This window comes from Myotis myotis, unplaced genomic scaffold, assembly GCF_014108235.1.
Source record: "Myotis myotis isolate mMyoMyo1 unplaced genomic scaffold, mMyoMyo1.p scaffold_m19_p_3, whole genome shotgun sequence".
Lineage (NCBI taxonomy): Eukaryota > Metazoa > Chordata > Mammalia > Chiroptera > Vespertilionidae > Myotis > Myotis myotis.
In genome coordinates this window covers 42,014,866-42,037,508 of record NW_023416335.1, presented here as the reverse complement: position 1 = coordinate 42,037,508, position 22,643 = coordinate 42,014,866, and the positions used below count along the sequence as shown (strand labels likewise).

The 22,643-nt window shown below is 39.8% G+C and overlaps 1 protein-coding gene across 1 annotated transcript in view; it reads right to left on the bottom strand.

Moving 5' to 3' along the window:
- DCT (dopachrome tautomerase) overlaps positions 1 to 22,383 on the bottom strand; it is a 32,853-nt gene extending 10,470 nt beyond the window's left edge. The window contains exons 1-6 of the mRNA XM_036300576.1: positions 21,620 to 22,383; positions 16,025 to 16,324; positions 13,392 to 13,492; positions 13,088 to 13,254; positions 10,594 to 10,773; positions 8,872 to 9,007 (exon numbers count right to left, since the gene is read on the bottom strand). Coding sequence (XP_036156469.1) covers positions 8,872 to 9,007; positions 10,594 to 10,773; positions 13,088 to 13,254; positions 13,392 to 13,492; positions 16,025 to 16,324; positions 21,620 to 21,989 — 1,254 coding nt within the window. The 5' untranslated portion in view covers positions 21,990 to 22,383. The remainder of the gene's footprint in view (positions 1 to 8,871; positions 9,008 to 10,593; positions 10,774 to 13,087; positions 13,255 to 13,391; positions 13,493 to 16,024; positions 16,325 to 21,619) is intronic.
- Between the last annotated feature and the right edge of the window lie 260 nt (positions 22,384 to 22,643).

Below are 22,643 nucleotides of genomic sequence, written 5' to 3'. Positions count from 1 at the left end.
CCTCTGAGAATGTACGTGTGAGTGCTTGAGTCCCAAGAGAGACCAGAGTTCCATATGGGAAATTCCAATTTAGAACTTAAGGTAGATGACATAATAAAAACATTGGGTCCAAATTTCTACATATACAGTAGGTCCTCAAAAATGTTGTTTTATTCGTCATTTTGTTATAACATTGATAAAACGAAGAAAGAAAGAAAAAACGATTCCTAGCCAGGGCCACTGTCTGTGTGCAGTTTGCACGTTCTCCCCATGTCTGCATGGGTTTTTGGGGGGGGAACTTCATTTTCCTCCCACATCCCAAAAATGTGCCTGGTAGGGGAAGTAGGTTGTCTACCTTGTGCCTGGCTGAGAGAGTGTGGGTCTGTGCGTGAGTGTGCCCTATGCCCTGAGGGCACAGGGCATCCTGTCCAGGATGTGTGTTTGCCCTGTGCCCTGAGCTGCTGCCCCACCCACCTGAGACCCTGAACTGGAACAAGCAAGTTGGAGAATAATTATCTTATCTTCGTTTTACTCATCTTTCTTAAATGTATGAATAGCTCACATTTATTTCAATATTTAATGTTAGGAGTGTTGGGGGTCTTTATTTAGAAATTTGGTGATGTTTTTGTGACCAGAAATATGCCACAGGAACTTAACTCTTGTTTCTATCCCTTAGCCTACATTAAAATTGGTTTTGTTACAACATCATTTCACTTAAAGTCACACTTTCTAAAAACTCATTGATGACATTAAGTGAGGACGTACTGTAATTTTCTTTCTATCCTTCCCTATGCACCCTCTCAGACAGAGCATCCTGAGCAGACAGAATAGGAGGTGTTTTTCAGGCATTTGGAGGAGTTATATAGTTAGGGAAAACACACTTTCTGTATAGATTTGTTTAATAACATTGTATTCAAAATATATATACGTATATATAAAATATATACAAGATATAATAGCTTGCATACTAAAAGAAATATCAACAGCATTAAAATTCAGTTGCTAAATCCTGCAGGAAGGAAACTTGTAGTTTAAGGGTTCAACTTTAAACAGGTGTAAACAGGGCTACAAGAAGGTTCTGCTATTAGTATGTCGGCTTTAAAAGCAGTGACCAGCACAGCTGGCATGGCTCAGTGGTTGAGCGTCAACCTACAAACCAGGAGGTCACAGTTCAATTCCTGGTCAGGTGCATGCAGGAGGCAGCTAATCAATGATTCTCTCTCATTAATGATGTCTCCATCTCTCTCTTCCTCTCTGAAATCAATAAAAAATATATGTTTTAATAAGTGACCAGTTCAGGATTCCTCATAACCAGACAATACAGGTTGAAGAAAGAGCCAGGGTGATGTTAGAAGAGATTCTAGATAGCTGAGACACTTCCAGGCCATTCATGGCTAAGGAACCACCAAATTTCTAGGAGAGAGTAACTCAAAAATCAATGCTAGACCATCTTAGATTTGTATATAAATTATTGTTTGCCATTATACTACTTAATTTCAACAATAATGTTGTGTTTATAGTTCATCTCTTTGTACAGGTTTAGTTTTTTGCAATAGAGCATGGGTTTGTCCTTATAAAGTCTAGATTTGAAGAGGACCCCTTCAACTCCATCTAGTGACTTAGCACCTGCCAAGTTAAAAAAAAACAAAACAAAACAAAAAAACGTATTCCCCAAACTGAGCCTATAGCAATCCTGCCACCCTGGGAAGCCTGCCCAAGCAGGTGGCCAGCCACCCTCTCTGGCACCTTAGCTCTTATAAAACTCACCAAGAGGTTATACTACTTATGAATTTATGTATAACATACATAAATTAAATAAGCAAATGTGGCATTTTTAAAATGTGAATGCTTATTCATCATAAAACCAATGCCCTGTCAAGCAAAATTGTTCAAACCTGTCCTTTATCAATTAATGTTAATTCCTATTAACATGATCTAACAAGACTACATTTCCTCAGCTATAATGAAAGCAATTATGAAAGGATCAAATTTAGAATTGTCTAAAATGATAAAAGGCAAAATTATAGCAAGAAACACGACATGGGGAAAGGTTCAAGTACGAAACTTTTCTTTTGTTCTCTGTATGGTCACTTACTGGTTTATATGACCTTACACTCAAGTCTTGGCCCCTCTGAACTCTCTTTTCCCCACGTGTAAAATAAAGAGAGTAGTTTATCATACACATTTTTGTGAAGTTAAAAGATTATGTTTGCATAACATCTTGTATAGAGACATTAATAGAGACACATTAATAGATACTCAATAGCATAACATTGTCCTAACAAAAATTTATTGAGTATCTTACTAAGTGCCAGGCACTGTTCTGGAGGTTAGCTATGGTGTCAGTGATCACATTAGCTCCTCATAAGCTAGTGAAACTGCAAAACACATTTTATATGAACAGTGTTAGGTTTTCATGAAAAGTAAGATGTCAAAAGCATGTGTTGTATTTTGTTACTAACTTACATAGAGATCTCTTTTACTAATTCTCTTATGAAACTATTTTTTTCTCTTCCCAGAAGTCATTATCCTAATAGACAGCTCAAGGAAACGCAAATGGTTCTTCAAATAGGTCTCGGCCCCTGAAAATACATCCTGCATATCAGGTATTTACATTACAATTCATAACAGTAGCAAAATTACAGTTATGAAGTAGCAACAAAAATAATTTTATGGTTGGGGGTCACCACAATATGAGGAACTGTATTAAAGGGTCGCGGCATTAGGAAGGTTGAGAACCACTGTAAGGTGCTGATCGTCATTTATAAGAAGAGAAAGAAAAAGTAAACTTACTGAAGTACCATTTTCACCTATCAGATTGGCAAAGATTACAAAGTATAATAACACGCTGTACTAATGAGAGAGAGCAGAAAAGTTGTCACTCTGCTACACAGCTGGTAGGAGGGAAAAGCAATTTGTCAGTATCTATAAAAATTTCAAAGACATTTATTTAATCTTTGACCCAGCGATTCTAGTCTCTCAACTTACCCTACATATTCACTTATTGCAGCATTGTTTGTAAGCAAAAGATTATACTAGTAAATCACCCAAATGCTCATCAATAGGAGACTGATTAAAAATTGCAGGGTAAATCCATTCTATAGACTACCATTCATCCCTTAAAAAATGAAAAGGAATAAGAAAGCCTGATATGGAGTTAAAAAAAAAAACTGGTATGGAGTGATTTAGAATAGGAAAATATAAATGAAGTCACAGAAGTGTCTGTGGTATGCTACCATATAAGTAAAAAAGTAGGAAGAAATCTATAAACATATGTGTTCATATTAATAAAACAATAAGTCAAATCAGGGAGAACAGAGGAAATGATCTTGGCTAGCTGGGAGATACTTGTGGATAGTTTCTTCAAATTGTGCCTTTACATTGCAACCACTTACGTGCATTATCTATTTTAAAATTTAAAATTAAATGTTACTCAAAGTTCTAGTTTAATTATGACTTTTTAAAGAAAGATAAGTAAAATAGATCTATTTTTATAAGTGCTTCACTCTTGGAGAGAGAAAAGCATTGTCCTATGTACTCCTTTTTTAAAATTGCAACTGAAATCATATTGACTCTGAGATATTTTATACTTGTTATTTTTACTAATTATTAATATTACTAATTTTACTGCAGCCTAGAATAGTGGAGTCAGATGGGATCTTGCAGGATTAACCTAGTGTAATCCATCAGATCTTTGTTTTCAGAAACTCGTTTTCTCTTTTCTTGCTTTAGATTCCTAAATTCCTACCTTATTCAATTGGCTGTCAATGTTAGGAAATGCCAGTGTTATGAAATTAAGGCTATTTGTACGTCTTATTACCTTTAAAATTTCAGTGTAAAAGGTAGAGAACAAATACAAGCTGTTCAGTGGGTATTAACCATGCAACCCGCTCATCCCCCACCCACTGAGGAATAGAAAGAATTAGAACTTGCCAGTGTACTTTCTAAAAGGATAATAGCCAAAGAGGTTTGGCTCAGTGGATAGAGCTTCAGCCTGCAGGCTGAAGAGTCCCAGTTTCGATTCTGGCCAAAGGCACATGCCTGGGTTGCAGGCTCAATCCCCAGTGCGGGGTGTGCAGGAGGCAGCCAATCAATGATTCTCTCGCTCATCATTGATGTTTCTATCTATCTCTCCCTCTCCCTTCCTCTCTGAAATCAATAAAAATATATTTTAAAAATAAATTAATTAATTAAAGGATAACACATGTACACTTTAAGAACAGTATCCTTAGAAATTGGGTAGAGAATTACCAGTCTCTAACATAGCTACTTTTATGGAAGCTGACTCAACTATTTAACTCTACAGTCTATTAGGTTTCCTCCTTTTCTTTCCCTAGGTTATATCTATATTTATTAGAAGACAGCACCATTTAGCTGTGACCTAATCTTATTTTCCATGATAAATATGTGCATTTCCTTCAATTATTTTAGAAATTATTAGAATTTTAGACCTTAGTTCAGAGATTTTTTTCTGATTTTATCATTATACCTTCTTTTACTCATTACTGTGATTACATATAACTTTATACCTCTCTTGCTTGAAGAGATTTCACACAAAATAATTTTAATAAATGCATTCAGTATATTTGCATGAATTGCCTCATGAATTTGAAATTCCAGAAGCTATAACTCTGTTCACTTAAATGCTTTAACCTGGCTCTCAATATGTGAAGACTCATTTAAGGTCAAATTGGTTTTAAAATGAAACTCTTTGTAAATAGACTACACTATTTGTGAGTTCTGGAACTAGTGCTAAAACATTATTCCTTCAGTGCCTTCAAAGAAAGGCTGGGGCTTTTTGTTTATTTTTATGCACATAACATATCCCAAAGAAAATCAAAATTTAAATATTAAAGGCATTAAAAGTAATGAAGACAATGATGATTAAACATCTAGTATCTTTGAACTATATGTAAGCCATGGAATTCCTCATCCATAAAGTCATAAGGTGGGCTTCCAACTAGAACAGGGAGAGAAATCTGACTAAAGAGATATCCCTATTGTAGAGGAGGGACATTGATCCTTAGAGCAGGGGTTAGCAAACTAAAGCCTGTTGCCAAATAGGGCTTAGCACCCATTTTATAAATAAAGCTTTATTAGAACACTACTCTCATTTGTTCATACATTGTCTATGGCTGCTTTCATGCTACAATGGCAGAGTTGAGTAGCTGCAACAGAGATTGTCCAGCCTGCAAAGTCTAAAATACTTGTTATCTGGCCACTCGGAGAAAAATGTTGCCAAGCTGTGTACACTCACTGGGCTTTCTCAAAAGGAGGAAATAAGACACAGCAGTCCTTGAGACTTAGGATGCTTAAAATCAAATTGCTAGGATCATCATTATTTCCTTTAGTAGGAGAGAAATATTTGGGCCATAATTCTCTATTTGTCAGAGGATTCTGCTTTTCTACTCATCATATTTTGGAGTACTGGATAAGGAGTATTGTGCCATTTTTTTCTTATGAATATAAGTGGTGTGTACAAATGATACACAATTGAAAGTGTATGTTTTAGGCCATAAAAAAAAAGAATGAAATATTACCATTGCAACAGCATGGATGGACTTAGTGGGTCATGTGCTAAGTGAAATAAGTCAGGCAGAGAAAGACAAATACCATATGATTTCGCTTATATGAACAAAATACATGAACAAACAAAACAGAAATAAACTCATAGATACAGAAAACAAACTGATGGTTGCCAGAGGGGAAGAGGGTGGAGGGCTGGGTGAAAAAGGTGAAGGGATTAAGAAGTACAAATTGGTAGTTACAGGATAATCATGGGGCTATAAGGTACAGCATAGAAAATATAGTCAATAATATTGTGATAATTATGTATGGTTCCAGGTGGGTGAGTACTTCAAATATCAGGGGTGGATCACTTTGTAAAATATATGACTGTCTACCTACTATACTGTACAGCTGAAACTAATATAAAATAATATTTAATGTCAGCTGCAATTGAAAAATAAAATTAAAGGAAAGAATATGTATGTCTTAATAAAAACTTATTTAGAGATATATAGTATAGATAAATAGAAGTATAGCTATATAGCAGAGAAGGTAAGCACCAGAAATGCATAGGTATAAGCTGATGGCTGAGGTGATAGCCAAAATAATGGAGTGAAATACCAAGTTAGAACAAGGCAGACATCTTCCAGAAGAGCAAAGATGGCTGAGGAGACCTAACAGGTAAGCTTTCCCTCACCCCTTCTTATTAATGGTTGGGACCAATAGTTCACATTTGTGACAAACCCTTCATTTATTGCTACCACACAGGTGGGAGAAACATTTTTTAGAAAGAAGGAACAGCTCCAGCAATTGCTCCCGTCTTGGGATTTCTTACGGCTCTCTCTTACCATGCTTTTATCTATCTGGGAGTCCAGAACACTCCCTCAGCCTTCACACCACCAGGCAAGCTGAGAGTCGTGGCAGCTATACCTTTACCCTCCCTCTTCGAATTTCCTTCTTTTTGTACTCTGGATGGAGTAAAAATAATAATCATCTTTGAAATACCTCTGACTTTGTCTTGTCAGTAAATCACCTTAAGGCACAACTGTCTGCTAAAGAGAACAAGATGAATCTTAATTGAGGTTTGGAAATTCAAATGCAATACAGAGTTTTCTAATTCTTTCCCACCAACTACTATAAAACACATTGATATTCTTGAGATATTCATGTTGCACTTGACAGTTTCTATAGTGCCTTCATAATACCCTAATTTATTATGAGTTGCTTTAAGGAACACAACACTTTTACCCAACACCAGACAGAGGCTCTACATAGTTCAGTGAGGCCCCCACACTGCCCAAGGCAGGACTGAGTGAAACTGATTTGATTTGTAATCCTGTGCGCTTTTGATTTAGTCATGTGGCCTCCCAGGAGTCCAGAAAAATAAACTGCTATACACTGATGGTTTCAGGATGCACTTTGCTATGGACTGAATTGTGACTCCATCCTCCCCCAAATCCATATGCTGAAGCCTTAATCTCCAATGTGACTATATTTGGAGATGGGGCCCATAGGGCGGTAATTAAGGTTAAATGAAGTCAAAAAGGTGAGACCTTTAGATGATAGGATTAGTGTTCTTCTGAGGACACACCAGGAGTCCACTCCTTCTCTCTGAATAATAATATAAACTCAAAATACTGGCAAAATAAAAAAGGAGGGAAATTTCTTCTTTAATTGCTCTGAAACCATCTATCCAAGATAGGTGAGTAAGCCAGGGCAAGTGGAACAGAGAAAGGGAGACAGACAGTTAAAAGGCCAAGCAGTTTACAGCTATTTAGTAAATCACAAAACCCTCTCTTTTGTTACCAAGGACACTTAAGAGTAAATGGTTTACACTTTTCCTCCCCAACCAGAGGGCAAATAGCTTAAATCAACCTACTCAGGAAGATAGATAACAGAAATCCGATTACTCCATTTGTTCCAACACAACCAATGATGGATTAAGTTAAGGGAATAAATCTCCTTTTGGTGTATCAGCATAAAGCTGATGAATATTCTGCTGAGATCCTCCCCTAAGACCTTCCTTAAACTCCCTTTAAAGCCCTCAAGGCGAAGGACCCAGGGCACATTCTTACTCCCAGGAACACACCCACACCTTTCTTGCCCCTCAGGTCTTCATCTCCTAAACTCTAAGGCTCCCCATGAGACTTGCAACCAGGAGAGCAATAGGCAGCAGCAGCTCATCCCAGGCTGACCCCCTGAACCTGTTCCCAAGGCCCACTTTTCTCTGACTTTGTAGTGAGTCAAAGCAGCCCACTTCACCTCACCTCTTTCCCATTAAATTTCTAGGGAGCCAAAGCAGCCCTGCCTAGCTTTCCTGTTGCTTCTTCTACTGTAAGCTCTTGTTTTATTTTCCCCGGCTTTAATTAACGTATTCTCAAAATCACCTGGACTCGTGTTATAAAATCTTTCCTAAACTAAATCAAGAACCCACAAGCTACAGGCCAGCCAGAGTCAGACCTGATGCAGACCCAATTTCTATCTAGTAACAACAGGACCAAAGAATACACCTTCAGGTTTGCAACAGACCCAGCTCCATTTGTCATTTCAGCTCTAACAGGTTCTTTTATACTATATCAGAAGCTCCTGCAACTGGGGGGGGGGGGGGGGGTAGAGGGGGGGGTAGTGGCTATATGTCCCCCATCTCAAGTAGATTTGCTACTAGGTGGTGCGTAACAAGGACAGCAAGTATAAGACCAAATTCTAGTAAACCTACAAACGCTTATTAGCAAGTAGACACAGAAATAAATGAAAGAACCTGTTCTTGTACACCCAGGGACATCCATGCTCTCCTCTGGCAAGTGTCTTGCATGGAAGATTCACTCTGAAGTGGACACAATGATATCTGACAGCTGGAGCAGCCAAGCTCAATCAGAATGCTTTGTGAAGTGAGGTGACCAGAACCCAACACCAATTAGAGCTTTGGACCGTGTGTGCTGCTTCAAAGGTGCCAGATTGCTGGACTTCCTGCAAGGGTCATGGTGTCTGCAAAGTCCTTGCAGCCCACCACTTCTCTTCAATGCCACTAAGTTCACCAATTAGAAATCATTTCTCGTTATGCTGACTTATGGTATAAATTATGCTAAATTATGACATAATATTTAATATCATTAGGCTAATTTCTGAATCGACTTCTGGACGGTAACCTCCTATCTAGGATCATTCCAAAGCTTACCATCTCCAAAGCACAAGTTTCTGATAAGGGGACTTCAAATGCTCTCTAGCCACACCAATGGTGCAGATTAAAATTAATTTACATAGGCATACATCCCATTGTTTACACAGAGAATAAAATACATACCAAACTTCAATCTTATTGAAAAGCAAATAAAGTCAACATATAATGTAGAAAATCTTTCATCTATGCTGAGGCTTTGAACTTACCACAAATATGGGATCATTGGCTGCAGAATGTGGCAAAGCATTTGTCCCGTTCAGGAAGGAATGAACCAAATTATGAAGGCTCATCACTTGGGAGTCCAGGGTTCCATCTGCTTTATCAAACCCCTCCAGGGCATTCCTGAGAGGAATTGGTATGTCAGCAACAACACTCACGAATTGATAAAGGCTTTTCATTTGCCCCAGCCTGCTGAATCATCTTCTAATTTGAGATTGGGTAGGGAAATGGGGAGCTCTGCCATGGCTCATTAACTAAGAAGTAGCCCAAACCGTTCATGATGATCTCCTCTAAGGGGAGGGAACTCTTATTCAGCGCTGGTTCTGCACCTGCTCAATTGGGTTGTATCTCTTTAGTGTCTGTATGACAATTTTTACCTTCACATCTGTCTCCCAGGCCAGGAAATGAACTCCTAGAGAGCAGTTTTCTTTTGAGTTTTATTAACAGGACTTAGTACCACACCCAGCACATGGTCTGTGATCAGTAAATGTTTTTAAATCAACATATACTCTTATATTCCTATTTCTTAACTAAATAGACCTGCAGCTTGACTGTAATATATATTCAGTGTTCTAAACATATCCCCAAATTTCCCTTTCTTTTTTTTTAACCTTTCCATTTTCAGTGTCCATACCCTAACTCAGTGATCCTCAAATTTAAGCATATAACAGCATCACTGGAGAAAAACACTTATTTCATACCCCACTTCCAGAGTTTCTGATTCAGTAGGTTCAGGCGGGGTCCTACCATTTATATTTCCAGCCAGTTCCAAGGTGACGCCCATTATGGTTGTCTGGGCACCACACTTTGAGAACCATTCCCTTAAATCTATATGGAATGCAATCTGTGTCAAAAAGCATTTTTATCACAATGGAAAACTAATGCATGTTTCTTTTCAAGATAATCTTAAAAGTTGACCTTTATGTCACCTTTGACACTACCCTGAGGACTGTGCCAGCCCATCACAGACCCTGAGACCTGTTACACTTAGCACAACCTCTGCATTTAAGTTCAGTCTACCCACACCCTGGCCCCAAGTAACCCATCAGTTATATAATTTATACACAGAAAAGAGAGAAAACCAAGTTTTGGAGAAGAATATGAATCTATCCACCATTTCTTTTTGGAGTCTCATTTATCTTTGTTTAAAATATTACTTATATGCATACATACATACATATTTCTCATAATTCTTAAAGTTTATTTAGAGGGAGAGAATTATTAGCTGACCTTTAAATTTCAAGCATAGTAATGTTATTGCTGTGTTATAATTTGAGTTGCATGGAGCCTGTACTTCCCCTCTGAGATATCAGACCCCCATTTTAAGGTCTATGGCAGGCAGATTTAAAAAAAAAAAAAAAGACAGAAAAGTATAAGAAAGATCATGAGCAAAATTATTTTGGCAATATTTTAAAAATACTATAGTTGATGAGGTTCCCTGGTTCTGAAGACTATACCTATATGTGTACAGAAATTAGAAATATTTAAAAATGGTTCTAAATAGCTAAATTATTAAAACTGCACTATTAATTATAGTGGGTGGATGATGACTTTTCTAGCACTAATTCCTGGTTATCCCCTCTTATCAAGCCCCTTCATTACTTAGTTTTGTCTCCTAACACCTGAATTTCCTTTCAATTCATTTCAACCACGAGCATGAAAACCTAAGTGTTGTCAAGTGCCCGTCTTACACAGCTCAGAGCACATACCTGAAGCTGAAGGTAGAGTTCTGGAAGAAAGGAGGATTGTCAAACTGCTTGAGAGACAGACAATCTTCTATGTCTTTTAAGGATGGCAATTTCTCACCGTTTCTCCCCGCTTGATTTCTTCTCAACAAACCTTCATAGGTTCCATTACACAGAGTGACCCGGCGGTTGTAGTCATCTAAGCTAAGATTTGTACGGGGATTGCAAAGAATATGTCTTAATGTGTCGATAGTATCATAACTTTGGTCCAAGCATACAATAAAATGTATTACAGTTACCTTAAAGCAGGGGTCCTCAAACTTTTTAAACAGGGGGCCAGTTCACTGTCCCTCAGACCGTTGGAGGGCCAGACTACAGTTTAAAAAAAAACTATGAACAAATTCCTATGCACACTGCACATATCTTATTTTGAAGTAAAAAAAACAAAACGGGAACAAATACAATATTTGTATTTGCATGTGGCCCGCAGGCCGTAGTTTGAGGACCCCTGCCTTAAAGGGTCAAAGATATGTGGTAAAAGTACTACCTCCAAAAGTAATTATGTATTAAAGACTTTCAAAAACATAGATGCAAAACTATAATATGTGAATAGATATGCATAATCATGATATTTACTATTCCACTGGAGAGACTGTAAAGATGTTGATTCCTATTATGTGCATTTGAATCTTGAGTGACTAAAGAGAGAAGAGGGTGACCAGTACTATACAAGCTAAGCCAGTTGGGGCAGAAGGGCCTATGTACTAGGAAAGCTAGGAAAGCATTTAGGCAAACTGAAGGCAAATGGAGGTGGTCAGAGTGAAAACAGCTAAAACAATACCGAGAGGAGGTATTGGGGCAAGCGCTGCATTAGCAAATGCTCTAGGGCAGTGGGGATGGTCATGTCATGAACATGGAGGCTGAGGAAGTCCCATGCCCCCAAAAGATTATATTCCCCAGGCCTGTTGTGGTCTGACATTCCACCATCAGAATGCCATCCCACTGAGAGAAACAACAATTTAGAGCTGTTTCTGTGTGGGTTTTAATGCATGGTACTAGGGATGTGGGAATAGAATCAGCGCACAGGAGGATGAGAGAGGCCAGTCCCTAACACTAGGCAGGGGGAATACCAAGCAGGCCTCCAAGGCAGCATTTCCAAGTGTGTTCCACTGAGATGGTCTGTGAAATAAGGGTGCCAGGGTCACATAAGTGTAGGCCCCTCTTGAAGAGTAATAATTTGCTTATAGAAGAAAAGCCCTGAGACATTCTGAAACTAAAAAAACCTTTTTTAGTCAGCATTCCCTAAATTTATAGAAAACTCTGTCACATACCACCTATTAATACCTCAAGGCATTAAAAGAAATGGTGCTTTATGAAATTATGCTAAGTCACGTAAAAAGCACCTGTTAACATCCCCCTGTGGTGTGGAGCACTGTTCATAGGGCTGTAGCAAAAGCTTAGGAAAGAGCAATGGGATCCTGCAAGCTAGGCTTCCACCCCTGAAAGTACGCACATGCCCCGGGTCAGGGGTGTTGACATTGAAGCTTTGTGCCCTGGACAGGGGAGCTAGCTCAGCAGGGTTAAAAACAGGATTTTGTAAGAAGCAAATGAATAAAGAAATCCTCTTGGGAAATTTTTTTCTGAGATCTGTGCCAGGAAAGAGAAACAAATTCAAGGACTCACCGAGGACAGACTTCTCCCTGGGCTGCAGGCTGCTTACCTTCTTCTGTGTTCTTTAGTACTTACAGCCCGTCCTCCCCAATCCCTCTCAACTCCCAGCACCCTGTGGTCTAGCCACACCACACTGCTTCCAAAGACTTTCTGGCTTCATATATGATATTCCCTCCACCTAGGACACACTTACCACCCTCCTCTACTTGGTTGAGGTCTGTGCCTCCTTAAAGTCTCAGAATAATCATCTCTATCTCTTAGAGTCTTTCCCCACTCCTCTCCTTGGCTTTGCACATACATCTATTATGATACTTCCCACCTTGTATTGTAATTTATTTACAAGCATTCCACCTTTGTAAATATAAAACAATATCTTTAAAAAGCTATATTTTATTCACTCTTATATCCCCAGCATTATTACAGTGCTTAGAATATGACTGGTGCTAAAATAGTTGATCTCAAAATGATGGCCAAGCACATTCTACTCACAAATGTGACTTTCATAACTTTTTTTAAAATCCTCATCCAAGAATATGTTTTCTTATTGATTTTAAAGAGGAAGGAATGGAGGGGGTGGAGAGAGGGAGAGACCTACCGGGTATCAAACCCACAACCTGGGTATGTGACTTTTCAGTGCATGGGACTATACTCCAACCAACTAAGCCTCACCGCCAGGGCCATGCCTTTATTTTTTATTAAAGAGTTTAGAATTTTAAAAAATCCTACCTCCCCCAGGAAAGTCATTTGCAGAAACATGTAAACAGAACCCAACATGCACTAGAGACAGAAATATAAAGTGACTCGCCATCTCTCAGACATAAGAAAACCCAGTGTCAGGTGTGATTACCTATCACAGACAATTTCCCAGCTGGAGAATCTTGAGTTCTGACTAATCAGAGTCGGATCATCTTGTCTTGCTGCCCCAAGCAGTTGGTCTGTACACACGTCACACTCATTCCTCCCAGTGGCAAAGTTCCAGTAGGGCAAGGCAAAGGACTCATTGCCAATAAGTCGCTAAAAGCAAAGGACATGCCTAGTCACTTAATCCAGCCATCAGATAGAACAGGAAAGCATATAATGCAAAGAATGTTATGGGTCTTCACCAAATGTATAACAAAATGTAAGGAACCAAAAGTATGGTTTTCACCAACCTGGAGATCTCTTTCCAGCCACAACAAATGGTACCGATGCCAGGTGACAAAGGCGGGTCCTTGGTGTGAGAAATCAATGGCCTTGTAGGGGCGTCCTGGTCCTAAAACAATTGGGACACTAATTAGACACCACAGAACAGAGTTTTTAAAAAGTTAAACCTTACCTAGGATGTGTCTGCAAAGCCAATAAATCCATGGTGTTTTAGTCCAAAATAATTGTTTTTGTCATTTATCTTTCTGAAAGCAACAACAAAATCATTTCAGAATCAACTGGCACTTTTAGGGTGAATTCTTCAACTCTCAAAAGTTTGAATGTCAACGGAGACCCAGAGAAATTCAGGTCACTTTCAGCTTTAAAAGTTCATGTTATATATTTAATGAAATCAGAGTCTCCAAAGGAATAGATCATTAAGACCTAAATGAAATATATTTTTAAAAGATATTTTCTAGCCAATTCTTTACAAATGAATACATTTACAAGGGAAGGATTAATTAAGAATAAAGCATCTTCTAATGCACTGTCTAATTCAGCATTTATATAACCAAAAAGAACTTTCACGGATTTTGCCTTAGCCATCAATCAGTTAGAACTACTGGCTGACAAGTGTGGCCAACACTAGAAGAGAGAAAAATACATTCAAACCAACTTGGCTGGCCACTGGAAATGCCAATTTTACTGAAAAGTTGTGGGCCATTTAATGACCTCCCTGCTGCGTGTTCCATCCTTCTTCCCCCTTTCATAACAGCTTTTGATGGTTATGTAGAAACTTTAGCTAACTTTAGTTCTTTTTCAAAGTACCTATAATAACTTCAGGGAGCAGAACAGACATGAATATAAATTTAATTCCTAGATACGACCAGAAACTATAGTTTTTCTTTTACTCTTGAGAGACTAGCCTCTCTTAAAACAAAAATTCCTCAGAGTCAGGACGGGAAAGCTATAAAGGTTTATTGCCAGAAGAGCCTCCTTATCTATCGATAGAGAAAGACAGATGCGTACTTGAGAGGCAAGTGTTTTAAAGACACATGGAGGAAAGGACTGCAGTTGCTGCTGTTGGCTGTGCAGCCCTTTTTAAATGTTTTAACCCAGAAAAAGTTTAAAGTTCTCAAAACAGAATGATGAGGGAGAATAATATTGTATGTCAACTGTAATGGAAAATTTTGTTTTAATTCAAAAAATTTAAGTTAAAATTTTAAAAAATGATGAGGGAAAATCAAGTGATGGGGAACCAGTGATAAACACGGGGACAGACAATTACAAATAAGAAGGAGACTATTCAAAGTGAGCTTCATGTCCTCATGAACCCTCACCCCAGTGAGGGTCTCCCAAAGTGGGAATAATAGCAGGTATAACCAAAGGTTCAGAACTGCACTGAGCAGACCCTGGAATGGACTCAAGCCGCTCTGGAACAAACTAGGGTTTATGGCTTTCACCTGAGTCAAAAATGACTGAGGATGGAGCAGAACCTACTAGAGCAGTGGTTCTCAACCCTCTGGCCCTTTAAATACAGTTCCTCATGTTGTGACACCCCCCCCCCAACCATAAAATTATTTTCGTTGCTACTTCATAACTGTAATGTTGCTACTGTTATGAATCGTCATGTAAATATCTGATATGCAGGATGGTCTTAGGCGGCCCCTGTGAAAGGGCCGTTCGATCGCCAAAGGGGTCGCAACCCACAGGTTGAGAACCGCTGTACTAGATTAATGAAGTTCCTCCCATTCCAAGTCCTACCCTAGCCCCAATTTTTAGGATCCAGAAGGGCAAGGCACCATTTTCTCAAGCATCAAACGTAACTGTAGTCCAATCACTGAGCCAGAAGGAACACTACATTGTTGTGGCTATGCTTTTTCTTGACAATACAACTCCAGAAAAACCCTGGGGATCCCAGCAGGGCATGGGCACCGTAGATAATGACCTGGGAGTCTAAAGACTAATACATGTGACTTTACTGGTAATGACACGCTTCCAACACACACTCTAATTCTGCCCAAAGAAGTGTCATGTGGTTTAGCGTGTGTTTAGTTAATTCCTCTAATTTGAAGAAAAGGTCAGAGAGGGCTCCCATGGCTTGATTTAAAAATGTTTTCTGCTGGAATCAAAAGAAATGTGCCTTGCCCTGGCTGGTGTGGCTCAATTGGTTGAGCATCGTCCCATGCACTGACAGGTGGCCAGTTCAAGTCCTGGTCAGGGCACATGCCCTGGTTGTGGGTTCTATCTGTAGTGGGTGTGCAGGAGGCAGCTGGTCAATGTTTCTCTCACATCTATGTTTCTCTCTCCCTTCCTCTCTCTCTAAATTCAATAAAACTACTTTTTAAAGGAATTTACCTTCAGTTCACCATCTCTTGCCTTTGAAAATTAATAGCCTTGTAAACAAGAGTTAGATTTTGAATTCAAAACACAAACTACAGGAGAGAACATTTTCAAATGTCTGCAGCTGATGTGCAGGAAGAAACTGCTCCAGCCTAACTTTAGGCCGCATTTGACAGTTCTCTGACTTTTTCACACACCTACCCCTTCCTTCTAGTTGTGCTCTTGTTAATTAACTTGTCTGAAATTACTTTCCATCCAACTACCCCACCCCCAAACACAAACCAATGATAATATGCATTAATCTAAGGGGAAAACCCACCTAATAATGTATCTCTAACAGAATAATAATGAAGCCACACAAAGAAATCATAAATGCTGCAGTTGGCGATCTGTGGCTGGGTGCCGTTGGGCCCAAGCAGGCCCAGCCAGTGTTGCGTGGTGATCACGTAGTCAGGGTGTGTGGTGTTCTTCGCGAGGTCTAAGGCACCCAAGAACTGCTCCCTCTCCTGAGGGGTCAAAAAATGAATGTTCTTTCGAATAACTGGTGGTTTCTTCTGATCGCAGTTGGGGCCAGTCCAGCCAAACTTGCAGTCTCCACAGTTAAAGCCAGCAAAGTTTCCTAGAGTATTGGGGAGGGGGGGGGGGGGGAGATGGAAGAAGTAAGTTTATGTCCTTTGGAATAAATTTCTGAAGTTGAACTTTGGGATAGAATGGATGAGAAGATGACGGTGCTTGCAAGGGGGAAAAGAAAGCCAATTGCCTTCCCTTACTCTCTTGAAATGTTTGTATCTCAAAGTGAACTGGACACTAGAGTGTTCCCTAGAAATTTTTCCTGCAAAGAAACAGGATATCAAGTGTATTACATGCTGTTATGGACTCAACTGTGTCTCCCCCTCAAACTAATATGTCAAAGTCCTAACCCCTAAGACCTCACGATATGACTGTATTTGCAGACAGGGTCTTTGAAAAGATAATTAAGTTAAAAGGAGGTCATTTGGGTGGCCCCTTAATCTGCTATGACTGGTGTCCTTATAAGAAGAGGAAAGTTAAGCACAGATGGTTGCACAGATAGTGATGACACAGGTAGAAGACAGCCAAACCTACCAACATCTTGATCTTGGACGTTAGGCCTCCAGAACTGTGAGAAAATGAATTTCTGTCAGCTAGTCTGTGGTGCTTTATGATAGCACTAGCAATCTAAGCGCATGTTGTCATCTATACTCTCCTTCCTCTCATGGGTCATGCAGGGTGTCCCTTCCTAATTCTCTCTATCTCCCTACCTGAGACTGAGCGGCAGCCTCAATGTCCACCTGCTGAGCCCTGCTATCCTGTGGCATACACTAAAAGGCTGACACAAGACAGCTCATTGGTTTAGAGGAGAGAATATACACTAAGCTAAAGGTGAAACCAACATATATAAGCTGATTTCCAAGAATTCAGGTGAAATCTAACATTAAGAAAGTTGGTTCATTTCACAAAGGAGACAGAGTTAATGCAAAATCAATGAAGACTGGCAGGTCATAAAGGTGAATTAGCTGCCTTGGTGTCAGGAAGTGCAAATCACTGCGGGTTCCCTGTGTTTGCACAAATGTCTCTGCTCTTTCAACCCAGAGAATGAGAACTAGGCAACCAATCGATGTGTCTCTCTCACATCAATGTTTCTCTCTGTCTCTTACCCTCCCTTCCACTCTCTCTAAAAATCAATGGAAAAATATCCTCAGGTGAGGATGAACAAAAAAAAATATTGTACATCAACTATTATTGAAAAATTAAAAAATTAAAAATTCATGTTATACCATGTCTCAGAGAAAATATTCCAAAGCTCTGCAGATCCTTCTCATTTTTTTAGCTTCTAAACCTGATCTCAAAAATCAGTTAAATTGCTGATGACAACTGAAAAGTGCAAAAATTTAAAACCCTAGAGCCCAAATGTTTATATCTTTAATTTAGACTTCCTAGTAGTTCCTTACATCAATTCAACATGGTTTTTTTTTCCCCTTAATCCACCATAGCAACAGCAAAAAAATAGAGGGCCCTTTTAGAAATGAATAGAAAGAAAAAATAAAGAATCTCTAGATACCAATCTATCTAGCACTGAGTATGTCCTTCAGCAAAAAAATAAAATTAAAAAGACAAAGTCCAATATCCACTTAGGACTGGGATAAAAATGGGAAGAGACTAAGGGCAACCAAACAATGCACGTTCCTACACGAACTACATCAGCTCAACCTCAGAAAGCTATTAGACTAAATAAGCTTAAAGACCACCGATTAGTGGATTTATAAGGAGCTCTAAATAGCTATTCCTTTTAATTAGAGATTCTATTATTTTAATAACAATACTTTATACTCACATAGGGCCTTTCATCTACAGAGCTCAAAAGGATTTTACAGGTGTGGTTTCATCATTATCCCCATTCCAGAGATTGGAAAATGGAGGCACTTAGTCACTTGTACAAACAAGAAGTTCTCAGACAACTATTCAAAAACTATTTGGTGTGCATGTTTTTCAAAAGTCTAAAGACACAGCTGCAACTGGTTAGTCTCAGAAAAGCCATGTGGCAGGTATGACTTATAAAGTGAATGGCTAAATCTCCTGAAATTCAGCTCTTCCTGACAATTACGTTCAATAACTTTTGTTTTCAATTTATCCCCACAGAGAATAGAGAAATGATAAATTCTCTCTAGAGAATTTGAGCACATAATTTAGAGTACCCCCCACCCCCCGGAGTTTGCATTTATTTTAATTAAATAGGCTAAAATATTTTACCAACTTCAAGATCATAGAAACTATGGTGTTAATTTTTATTTTCATTTTTATTTTTTGTGTGGTAAGAACACTTACATTTTTAAGTGTGTAATACATTATTGTAGGTACAAAGCTATAGAACTGTCAGTTATTTTGCTCAATCTGATTAATTTAGATAACTCATATAAGTGGAATCATGCAGTTTTTGTCTTTCTGTGACTGATTTATTTCTTTAGCAAAATATCCTCCAGGTTTATTCATGTGTTACATATTACAGAATTTTCTTCCTTTTTTGGCTGAATAGTATTCAATTGCACATATATACTGCTTGGCTAGGTTGTGGAGAAATTGGAAACCTTGTGCACTATTGGTGGGAATGCAAAATGGGGCAACTGCTTATGGATAACAGTATGAATGTTCTTCAAAACTTAAAAATAGAACTATTATATGATCCAGCAATCCCACTTTGGGGTATTTATCCAAAGGAATTGAAATTGAGGTCTCGAAGAAATATTAGTGTCCCCACATTCATTGCAGCACTATTCCCAATAGCTAAGATGTGGAAACAACCTAAATGTCCAGCAATAGATGAATGGTGTGCTTATTTTTCCACTGATTTAACAAAGTTCAAGGTCATCAGTAGCCTATTTGCCAGAGCTAATCTATACTTCTTTTTTTTTTTTTTAATCCTCACCTGAGGATATTTTTCCATTGATCTTTAGAGAGAGTGGAAGAGAAAGGGAAAGACAGAGAAATAACGATGTGAGAGAAACACATCAATTGGTTGCCTCCTGCACGCACCCAACCAGGGTCCCGGATGGACACCCAAGGTATGTGCCCTTAACTGGAATTGAACCTGGGATCCTTCAGTCCACAGGCCAATGCTCTATCCACTGAGCCAAACTGGCTAAGGCTATACTTCTTTAAATTTTGGGTGACCCCAGTGAATTCCAAAGGTCCTATTTGCAAAGTAATTATGAGGCTAGCAGAGAAGAGGGCTTTGGAGCACTCAAGATTAGTTTTAAATCGTAAAGACTGGCTCCTAAACCATGAAAAAGCTACCCTAGGAAGGCAAGCAACTCACTCTTTAGGGAGAATACACTGAAAGACATGTGTCTTGCTTTGGGACATATGACACATCACAGTGATTACTGTACCTACTAAATAACTTTCCAGCTCAGTCACTAAGGACTTAGTCTGGTGCCCTGAAACCCAAAGAAAAAGACAATCTCCCAAATGTAAGTGGAGCCATCCAAAGTGAGGATGGAAAGAACTATGGTCCTGTATGAGTCTGGATAAATCAGCTCATGGAAGAGGGGGTAAGCCATAACCTGGTAGTCGGTCTCAGAAGCAGTCGTGGTCATGACAATGGCTGGAGTTGGAGACCATACACCACACACCTTGAGGAAGCCCTGCTTCCTTTGACTGACTTATGGACATGAGAGGTCCTGATAGTCTGGACTTACAGGACAGGCCCCGTTCCTGGCCCTCTGCCTCGTAGGTATGTTTATCCTCCTCAGAGCAGGGGATCCCTTTTATGTTTTGAATGTAGGCCACCGTGACCCCAAGTTTCTGTCACTTCTAGAGAAATATTTATAAGCATTCCCCCAGGAAAGAGAAATTACAATTATCCCTTCTATTCTGCTGCTCTCTGTTCTTCCCATCCCCATCTTTTTTAAAAAAAACTTGTAACACAGGTCAAAAAGATAAAGTAGATGGTGATAAGAAGAATGGACATTTATATCTGATTTCTTAATACCTTCTGTCTCAGAGATTTCCAACCTGTGTACTTGCGGTACTCTAACATTGATTGATCCGGAAATAAGTGTTCTGGAAGAAATTTTGATTCAGTCCATACAAAGAAATTACTGTGTGGTGTGGTTTCCAATCACCCAAGTAATATGAAACCTGCTGTTTCTCATTAGACTGCAAAGCCATGAGAATCTACAAGATAATGTCTATAGAAGCAAATGCTCAATTGGTTTAGAAAAATGAACAGTAATATTCAATATGCTATTAAAAACTCTGGGTCACAATTAATACTCAAGGCAAAATTAATAATTTCTTTGAGTCATAGAATTAACAATATGACTACAAAATGATTTTAAAGCCAGAATTATTTTTAAAGTTTAAAAATACCAACATCACTCCTACTTTAGTATCACAATCTTTTGTACATTATCTTAGTTTACTTTTTACAACCTTACATAGTTCAATTATCTGTATTTTCCAGGGTTTTGGTATCATATAAAAATATAATACAACATAATTTAAAAAAGAAAACCCCTTATGCAGCTGGACATGCAGGACAGGGTCGAAGGGCTTTGCTAAAGTTGCCGCTTATGTTTTCTGTGTTTCAAATGCCCTGCCCGCCTTTGAGAGTTTGCGACAGCTGTCACAGCTGCTGGGCATGGAGGGAGCCCAGTGAGGCGGACCTGAGAAGGCTCAGAAGAGCCAGAGGCATAAGAAGTGCATAGGGATTTCAAAGAAACAGATCATAAGAGAGACCAAGGCCGAAAAGAGGGACACTGCGCAACTGTGAAATACCCACATCGAACCCAGAAAAGAGAGAGAAAAGCCATTGCTCTCTGATAACAATCCTCCCTCCCCAGATCACAGAGACAGCTTGGCCCCGCCACATCTCCCCAGCTTTGGCAAAGTTACGACCCACCCAGGCATAACGTCCCCCTGCGTGAGACCTGTCGAAATCATTCAAAACTCGGACACTCAGACGACAGAACACCTGCCTTCCACGCCCGTCTTCCAGATGCCAACCTCACCCGCCCCTCTCTTCAACAAGCGCAAACCCATTTCGGGAGAGGGCATTGACTCCATCGTGAAAGGACTTGCTCTGGCTTTCAAAGCTGACTCCTGAGCCCTGTAGCTTCCAACAGACAAGCCAATGGTATGTTGGCATGAGTTCATATAGCCAGGCTTGGCTCATGTCATATTTACGTAGATTCCATAACTACATGTACTAGAGGGCGTGAAGAATCTAAGCAAGACATTAGCCTTCCTCAATTTGCTCCCTACGAGAAACAAACTTGGATTGCCTTGCAGAGCCTGGCCTAGCCATCTCTTCGCTGGGGCTCCTTTCCCAACTGGGCCCTCCCCACTCAGTTAGGGGCAGGCCAGGTCTCCCCCCCCCCCCGGGGGTCTACCTCACCTGTGCAGTTGCAGGTCCGGTTGAAGAACTTCCGTGGCCACCGTTCTCGGTCATCCTGGTTTCTCAGGACATAAGGACCACTCCAGGGCCTGGTGTCGGCTTGCACCTCCGTGCACTGGCCCCGGCCCTCTTGAGAGCCGCAGACGTTGGCCGGCTCCACACCTAGCGGCGGGCAGCACTCCTTGGCCACCAGGCTGGCCACCGTCATGCAGACCCGGGGGAACTGGGCCCGGGCTCCGGGCAGCATCCCACAGCCCAGCCAACTGAGCAGAAGCCCCCACCAAAGAGAGCGCATGGCTTTACAATCGGGGAACTTTCTCTCTCCGCCTACACTGCTTTCTTCTTGTCTTCCACTCGAGCTCTTGAGCATTCACTCCGTTTTTTTTATTTTTGTTTGTTTTTGCTGTTTTGTTTTGTTTTTGTATATTTTTGTTTTGCGGTCTGTTCCTCTCCTCTTTAAAAAATACCCACAAAATCACAGAACCCACGCATGTGCACGTGTGTACATGCACACGCACAGACTGTTTTATGTGATCCAAACAACTCAAACAAATTTAATTTTATAGAAGTGCCTCTAACAGCCAGATTTAATGAGGGTAGCGCTTCTCACCATCTTCCCCGTTAAATCAGGCTTTGTCTAATTGAGTTAATTTGCAGAGCACTCCAGTCATACTACTTATTATGCTGGTATTTTTAACCCCCCTCCTTTACTCCTTAGCCCATGACTTTAATTGCCTTGAACTCAGTTCAAAAGCCAAACACCGGGCTGCCTTTATTCTGTCTGGATTGCCAGCCACCCGGCCTCGTGGGGTTTGTGTAAGGGCTGGGAGAAGCCATCATTAGGGGGATTAGTGTTAGAGAAAGCCTCATGGTTAGCACATGACCCAAAGTGCACAATGAAGTAGATAAAGTTTCTGGCTCTGTTTCAAAAGGGTAAAACCATCTTCATTATCTGGGCTCATGTGCTCCAGCCAAGCTTGTGACCTCAGACTTCCCAGGGAGTCAATAGATGCAGTGAGCTCGT